The sequence below is a fragment of the Nematolebias whitei genome, chromosome 21 (genome assembly GCF_014905685.2).
Source record: "Nematolebias whitei isolate Nwh7 chromosome 21, NemWhi1, whole genome shotgun sequence".
Classification (NCBI taxonomy): domain Eukaryota; kingdom Metazoa; phylum Chordata; class Actinopteri; order Cyprinodontiformes; family Rivulidae; genus Nematolebias; species Nematolebias whitei.
In genome coordinates, this window is record NC_056518.1 from 34,335,547 (window position 1) to 34,344,201 (window position 8,655).

The 8,655-nt window shown below is 44.1% G+C and overlaps 1 protein-coding gene across 1 annotated transcript in view; it reads right to left on the reverse strand.

Moving 5' to 3' along the window:
- The window catches only part of plekhh1 (pleckstrin homology domain containing, family H (with MyTH4 domain) member 1), a 51,454-nt gene that overhangs the window by 11,909 nt on the left and 30,890 nt on the right, over nucleotides 1–8,655 (reverse strand). The window contains exons 13-18 of the mRNA XM_037695217.1: nucleotides 7,944–8,054; nucleotides 7,678–7,764; nucleotides 5,411–5,569; nucleotides 1,905–1,985; nucleotides 1,579–1,758; nucleotides 1,389–1,500 (exon numbers count right to left, since the gene is read on the reverse strand). Of these exons, the coding sequence (XP_037551145.1) occupies nucleotides 1,389–1,500; nucleotides 1,579–1,758; nucleotides 1,905–1,985; nucleotides 5,411–5,569; nucleotides 7,678–7,764; nucleotides 7,944–8,054 (730 nt within the window). The remainder of the gene's footprint in view (nucleotides 1–1,388; nucleotides 1,501–1,578; nucleotides 1,759–1,904; nucleotides 1,986–5,410; nucleotides 5,570–7,677; nucleotides 7,765–7,943; nucleotides 8,055–8,655) is intronic.

Consider the following 8,655-nt stretch of genomic DNA (forward strand, 5'->3'; position numbering starts at 1 on the left):
CATCGCACCCTCACCCAACTCCTCCCACATCGCACCCTCACCCAGCTCCTCCCACACCCCAGCTGTTGCTTCAGTAACAAACAGCCGAGGCTGCGGACGCCTGGCCCTCCGGTACTCCTCCTTGGTAACCCAGTTTTTAGAAAGAACCTTTCTTACGCCTAGATGTTGCCACACACCAAAATGGAAGTCCTCCTTTATTTTTCAAGTTTTCATGCTCACATGCACAAACAGACTGAGGAAACTTTCAATTCCCCCTCTTTGCTCCACGACAGGGAAAAAATGAAACATCCGTTCTTCCCAAGAAACAACAAGAAATGTAGATCTTGTCCCCGATGATGAAGAAGGCTGTAGGATGCAAGGCTGACACCTTTGAGTGTCCACATAATATAATTCCTGGGTGGACGGGGGGCCCTTCAGAGGTCAGTCTGTTTCAAATATATGTTAACTGTGTCTACACTTCCTGACAGGTATCAATATACTGGAGTTACCAACAAAGAGGGGAAATGATCAATAATCATGTGATGTGCATCTACAAGTCAGTAGCTGTACATCATCCCAGTTCAACATGGCTGCCACGGCCACGTGACCTTAAAAGCACCAGTTTTACACGCACTGAGCTTCCAGCTGGTGTGGCTGAACCTGAACCTCAAAACAGACGCTGAGCTCTGACAAACTGCTGGACCTTTGCTAAAAGTCTGACATTAAATATTAAAGTCAACTCTGTCTTCCTGTTGGAGAAATGTCTCATGAACATCTGGACATTTTGTTATGGAACAGGAAATAATCACTGAGTGTACATCTACCACTGATAAACCAACTACTCAATTCAAGATGGCCGCCCCAGCTCTGGAAAACACAAAAATAATTATGTCACTTTTTTTACATATTATGCTCAGATTTAGTACACGAGTCATTCACCACATGGACTCTGGGTGGTATTCATTCTGCAATATTTTTAGTTAAACCTTTAGTATTAAATGTCGGAGTCAACCCTGTCTGTTAGCAAAATATCTCTTATGACACTTTCAACAAAACTTTCCTAAAGCAATCATTGGATGAGCTGCTGCAACTGGTTAACTTCTAGTTGCAGTTTATCCAGTTTAAGAACGCTGCCACAGATAGTGTGTATTGGCTAAGACTCAACTGGGTGTAACTTTGTAAAGTTTACAAATACCAAGCTGAGTTTTACTGTAGTAGTAGCTGAGAGTCGTCCACTACACATATGTTCTCTTGTGTAAGACTTGCTTCATTCACTGTTTGAGCAGAACAGCAGCATTCCTGTCGTTTCTTCTTAGAAGGTGATCTCAGTCTAAATGTGTGACATGACAGGCGGCAGGAAACGTGCACGTGGTCACGAGGCCTAGAACTGTGACATATGGACCTCTCACCTGGGACTCCGTCTGCATCGAGGAGTTTACCAATGAGCTGCTCGTACTCCGTGCCGACCTTGAAGTTTGCACTGCAGCCAGCGGCCACAGTCAGGTGGTACAGCCACGTGTCCTGTGAACAAGAAATTCACGTTTAAACAGAAAAAAGACAAAGTCAAATATTTTGCTCAGGCGTTCCCATTCCTGTTACTTTTTCTTGCTTGGTGCCGATGAGCAGGTATGTAGGACTCTGATCTTTTGGTTGGACCACCAAGGTGCAGTGAGAGGAGAGGAAACCTCGACTGCCTGCCTCATAGTCCTCGTCTGAATCACAAGAGCGATCGACCTCCTGCACCAAAGCTTCTCGCATCTGCAGCTGACCCAGAGGCAGCTGGAACAGGAAAGGTCTAATAATTAGCAAACACGTAGCCGTTGTTGTCAATAAGTGTTGAGTTTTGTCCAGACTGGGCTGATACATCTACTGAAGAGCAGACATAAAGATCAGATCCAAAGAAGATGGGTCAAATCTAAAATAACCTTGTCTTCCTGGTTGCGACAGTAGCAGAAGACTTTTCCAACCAGCGAACACCACACCAGCTTCGAGTGTCCATGTTTGACCTTGAAAAGAAAGAAGCAGCATGTGAGACCTTCCAGGACAAACGGTGGCTGCTTCTCCACAAACAACATCTCACTGAGCTGCAACTGCTGGACACTCCAAGTTTCACTGAATTCTGGGTAAGAGCAAAGAGACCATCACACGAGGACGCCTCGTTCTGCACATGCAGCGTGTGAAAATGTATTCTTGCCTGTACATACCTCCAACCATAATGCACCTACCTCCATCAGCTTGTATCCACCTTGACAGCCAACCCAACATTTAGGATTTAACCCACTTTTGAAATGAATGTTAACTGATCTGCACAAACATTTTCCCCCGTCAAGGAGCATGAAGACAAGAAATTGGAACTAGAATCCGTTTGTGCATGTTGTGAGCATGAAAACTGAAAAAAATCAATGACTTCCATTCCATCATGGCTGCATTTGGGCCTAACAACGGCCAGTACCAAAAACTGGATTAACACATCAAAATCCAAGATGGCTGCGGTCATATATAAATGTAAACTGACCACCTCTATCATTTGAGGAAACTATGATGTCTAGTTTTCTCCAACGATTGGTGTGTCCGAAGGATCATCTATGGTGGTCAAGGCCACCAGTGCAACTGGTCGTCAATAATGCTCCATCCACGCAGCAGGACCTGCCACTTTGTGCTGCCTCGAACAAAAACAAAAAAGTTTATTTGTACACACCGTGTAACTTCTACCCACTTGAATACCTTACAGTAAAAACATTAAGGTTTACTTCCATTACCTGTCCAAAAACCTATTCATCTCTAAAACTACAACAATATCCATCCATCCATCCATCCATCCATCCATCCATTTTCTTCCTCTTATCCAGGGTCGGGTCGCGGAGGTAGCAGCTTAAGTAGGGAGGCCCAGACTTCCATCTCCCCAGCCACTTGGTCCAGATCCTCCAGGGGAATCCCGAGGCGTTCCCAGGCCAGAGAAACATAGTCCCTCCAGCGTGTCCTGGGTCTTCCTCTGGGTCTCCTCCCGGTGGGACGTGTCCGGAACATCTCACCAGGGAGGCTTCCAGAAGGCATCCTAAACAGATGCTTGAGCCACCTCAACTGGCTCCTCTCGACGTGGAGAAGCAGCGGCTCTACTCTGAGTCCCTCCCGGATGATCGAGCTTCTCACCCTGTCTCTAAGGGAGAGCCCAGACACCCTGCGGAGAAAACTCATTTCAAGGCTTGTATCTGAGATCTCGTTCTTTCGGTCACAACCCAAAGCTCATGACCATAGATGAGGGTGGGAACGTAATCGACCGGTAAATTGAGAGCTTTGCAACAATATTCACTATTTAAATCTTCCAGTGATGATGGGGCATCGGCGTACAGATTTTTAAACTATTACTGCCTCCACCCAACGGCAAAATGGGGGCAATAGATTTTACCTGTTTGTGTTCAAATGTTTCATGAACCACAGAACAAATTTTAATAAAACTCAGAAAATAATCATTGAATCTACAACTGACTGACTTTAAAGACAGTAACAAGTAAACAAGTACGGCCTGTAAATGTACAGTTTTTTTTATTTAGTGGGCGTGGCTTATAGTCAGGTGTGCTCAATAGTCCAGAATTGACAGTACCCTGAATGTGACATCTTGAGATCTTGGTCTTGTTTTTCTCATGGACACTTGGGGCTGTACTAAGACTTTCTGTCATAAATAGATCTAGGAGCAGGTGTCATGATGCAGATCTAGCTTTCTTTAAAACTAACTGAGATGGGATTCAAGGCCCCTGCAACAACTCCGTGACTATTTTCAAAACCCAGTTGTTGCACTAATCTTTTTAACGTGTTTAAAATTCAAGTGAAAAACTGAACGTCTGCGTTTCAGAACACACTGGAAACTCCTGAATGATATTCTGTAGCAGCCACAGCCCATGAGGTACGAGCTATAACAGCCAAAGGAGAAATATAGATATATTTATCATTATTGATCAGTTTTTAAATAACTTTTCACAAGCTGTTCAGGAAATGTTTCCATTAAAGTTGCAAATGTCCCAGCAGTAGATCATTAAAGATCATCTTTCTGTGTTGAAAATAACGTGACCGGTAATTCCTGCCAAATTCAGATGGCTCGTCAACAACAGCTCAAATCTCTTATTACACTCAACATCAACCAGAAGCAGCTGGAGCTCCGTGTTTCTGAGAAGGCTTCACTCTGAGAGCTGCTGAAAAGGAGCAATGATGTCATTGACAGAAGCAAGGATGCCTTCCAGATCAAGGGGATTCCTCTGAAGGGTGGCTATGGTAACGGGCCCATTGGAGGCAGGACCACCCCCTGCAGAATTTGAGCAGCTCCTGTCCTGTAGCTGTGTTCAAACATGAATGTTTTTAAGAAAGAAGTATATCTCTGACTTTCATACACTTTAACTCATACTACTGATTCACTTTGAGCCTAAACTAAATTTCCTGTAATGGATCTCCTTCAGATGTCGCCTCATTGTACCCCACTGCAGAGCGAAAAGGAGGAATACTCTCCATCCCTCCATAGGTCTGTCTGTCCATCCATTGGTCCGTGCATGCTGTGCGTGTGATAACTTAAAAAACAAGTGAGGTACAGACTTCCATTTGGGTGCATAGCTGCTTCCAGACATAAGAAAGGTTCATGTGCAAAATTAGACTGCCATCTCAAAATCCAAGATGGCTGCCACCATATATATGACAAACCTTGTGAGCTGGATAACAAAAAATAAGCAATGGGCCAATTTCCTGTTTGGTGTGTTGCTACATGCAGAAGTACCCGCGTGAATATTGAGCACCAAAAACATTTAAAGTTTACTTGCAGCCCCTGCTCAAGAGAAAACTACATTCACTAATGTCGTGTGTACCTCGTCTGTGTTCTTTGTTAAAATCTAGAAAAATAGGTTTTAAATCTCAATGTTTTTTTTTATCCTAGTAAAATTTAAATTAAATCAACCAAGTAGCATCATGAAGACCAGGGAACACACAGCAAACAGGTCAGGGAGAAAGTGAAGAAGTTGTTAATAAGTCGAGCTCGGTTATAAAACAATCTCCCAAGTTTTAAAGATCTCACAGAGCTCTGTTCCCTTCAGCGTTTGGAAATGTTTGGCACAATTTCAAACATACCAGGACACGGACGTCCACCTGAACAGACGGGCCGAGAGAGGAGAGCATTATCTAAGACAAGAGGCCTCAAGTGTGGAGGAGCAGCAAAGACCCACAGCTCAGGTTGGACAGTCTGTCCACAGGACAACTATAAGTCCTTCATCCACAAACCTGGTCCTTCTGGAAGAATGACAAGAAGAAACATCGATGTGCACTGGAAGCATGGTGGTGGTGGCATCATAAAGTTTCCTCAGTGTTAAGGTCTGGAGTCATGTGCTCTTACAGCAGCACAAAGGTGTGACAGGTAGGATGGAAATGTGTTTAAATGATAAATCAAACTACTGACCTTTGTGAGCCACCCTCTCACGGTGGGTTTTTGTCTCATCTCCACAGTAACGGGGCTGCTGGCCTGGACCTTGAGAATGTCCTGCAGAACTCTGATCCACTCCTCCAAGATATTGGGTGAGTCAGCAGTCAAGAAAAAGGTCGTCTTCTCCGTAATCAGCTGATCAGATTAAACACAGAAAGAAAAAACAAGGTGAAGTGCTAATCTAATCCAACTAAAACCACGTCAGAGATCAGAATCAGGTTCTCCTGTCCCAACGACCTGACGTCATCTGGAGCTGCACACCTCCAGCGTTATCACAGTCTAGTCCCAGATCAGGACCTTCAGCATTCAGATGATAAAACATGGATTAAAGCAGAAAAATATTCTGGCTGAAATGAATGTATTCATATATAAATACATACGTTGGGTGCAATCTCATAGGATCCGAAGAGATCTGTTAACGCTCACATTACGTGTTGAGTACGACTCTCAGCTACTACCACTGCAAACTTTAGCTCAGTGTCTGCAAAAGTGACCAAGTTGTAGATGGTATTATTGTAAAACCAAAGATTCCTTTCAGAGTTTCAATAAAAACTGTGCAGTGGTTCATAAAATAATTTGCTAACAGATCGACTGCAAGAGTCACAACTCCAGACGAACGTGTTGCTCATCGGTCGACACTTGGAGTTTGTGTCGTGATTAGTTGCACCAACACACCAAACTTTAGCTAAATATCAGTGACTCTTAGTCATAGACCATTTGGTGTTTTATTTGACTGGAAGCCATCTTGAATTGGGTTGATCCATAAGTTAATCAGTTATAGATGAGATTATTAGATCATCTAAGGATGATTTCCTGAAATTTTCAATATAAATCCAATAACAAAGATCCAGTAATTTATGGGATATTTTGCTAACTGAGCAGTCTATTAAATCTGACAGTTCTAGGCAAAATTATAAAAGCAGATCTGGTGTGGTGACTTTAACGCCCCAGACTCCACATCTGTTAACTCGTCTACGCTGCAGGTCTTAATGCTCAGTTCAAAGTTTTTGCTCAAATTACATTTTTTTGCGTGGTTGTTAGCATTACTATTCAAATGCACCTCCATCAAACTCCATTGTGAACCATTTACAGTTTGGGTCAACCCACATGCGCAGAAGCAAACGTGACATCAAACGCAGCACGCTGTGTTGAAGAGAACACGTTACACGTGTGATCCTGAAGCTGGTGCCCATCAGAACCAATTACATTATTATCTGACATGTTTGTTGCTTCACTGTTTACATTTCTTCTTACCAACGGCTCCTCTGGTGCAACAATCTTGTTTCTGAGCAGGAGCGACGTAATGAAGGTAAAACTAAGTGAACTAACCACTCAGGTCCGTATCGATACGCTTCGACTCTAACGTTGGAGAATGTTGCTGCAGATGGAGTCGTCCACGACATGAGAAATTAAAAGAAGAAAGACGAAGCAGCTGGACTCCTGCTCTGTAGCTGAAGACATGTGAAGTTCCAACATTTAACCAGAGTTACAGCTTGGATCAGTCCAGGTACCTCTACCTCGCTGGTGTAAGAGAAGAATGAAATGACTGTTCAGACTGGAGTCCTTTTGAAAAACATTAGATCATCAACTTCCAATTCAGGGTTGGATCTGAAAAATTCATCAGATTTGTCACATGAAAAACATCTGATGTGGGCCACATCTGTCACAGCTGCCACATCTGTCACATCTGTGGACGTAGCCATTTTTGTGTTTGCTAGGATCAGGGGCTCTGGCAGCCATCTTGTTTTTTTATTCCACCTTTATTTATCCAGGCCAGTCTCACTGAGTCACGAGGACTCATTTCAAGAGAGACCTGTTTGGGAGCAGGTGGGGGTTAAGAGCCTTGCTCAAGGGCCCAAGGTGGGGGAAATGAAGGTGGAGGAAGGAGTGGGTGTTTCACCTTCTCCACCCAAATTTTGATGTTGTCGGTCCGGGGAGTCGAACTGGCGACTTTCCGATAACAGGCCCACCTTAACTCTGCACCATCACTCCCCAATTGTGTAGACTCCACAATTAAATTGTGTAGACTCCAAAAGGTAATCAGTTGTAGATGTTCTTACTCTGAAGGTTTCATTAAATTAATCCAGTAGTTCATGGGATATTTTGCTAACAGACATACAAACCATCACACAGAGAGAGGCAAAAACACTATCACTCTTTTGGCTTCTGTAGCGGGAGATAAAAATCTGAAGCAGAAAGTGTTGCGGTCTGTGATAAATATTGTGCAAGTTGTTTCCACTCACCTGAAAGGTCTGCGCCGCCTCGCCTCGTACAATACAGCAGGACGAGTTCAGCTGGATTTGACCCTGAGGTTTTCTGATCACGTCGCTCTAAAAAACACACACGTGCAAAAGAAATGGACACAATTTACCTTCACAGTGATGCAACTTCCCTGACTATACATGTATCAACTGAAGGGACACGTTAACTGACTGCTGCTGTCCAAACAAACAACAACCTATAAATAAAAATGAAACATCTTGGAAGAAAGGAAACGAGATCCACTCACAGGAGACTTGTAGTAGAGGAGCTCGCCCTTCCTCAGGATGAACCAGCGACGTTTCCAGGCTTTCACCTGACCGCCCATTTTTAACAAGTAACCAGATTTCTCCAGCGTCTCCTTGAGACAAAGAAATGATTTCATGTTTGAGGGGTCAAACTGGATCCAGTCTCACACTGGTTAAGGTCCTGTCTCACTGAGCTGCAACTGTTAGAAATAAACTGCAAACCTTACTCTCCAAAGTGTCCCAAAAATGTCTCAAAGCATTTGTTGGGACTCTTATGGTCTCACATGAGTTGTAGAGGCCCTGTGATGGACAGAAGACCTGTCCAGGGTCCCTGTGATGGACTGGAAACCTGTCCAGGTGTCCCTGTGATGGACTGGAAACCTGTCCAGGTGTCCCTGTGATGGACTGGAGACCTGTCCATGGTGTCCCCCACCTCTCACACAGTGATTGCTGGACGTGCACCCCAGTGACCTTCATGACCCGAAAAGGAAGAAGCAGATAAATATGTTGGATGGATGGATGGATGATGAATGGATGGATGGATGGATGGAAGGATGGATGGATGATGGATGGATGATGGATGGATGGAGGGATGGATGATGGATGGATGGAGGGATGGATGGATGGGTGATGGATGGATGGAGGGATGGATGGATGATGGATGGAGGGATGGCTGGATGGAGGGATGGATGGAGGGATGGATGATGGATGGAT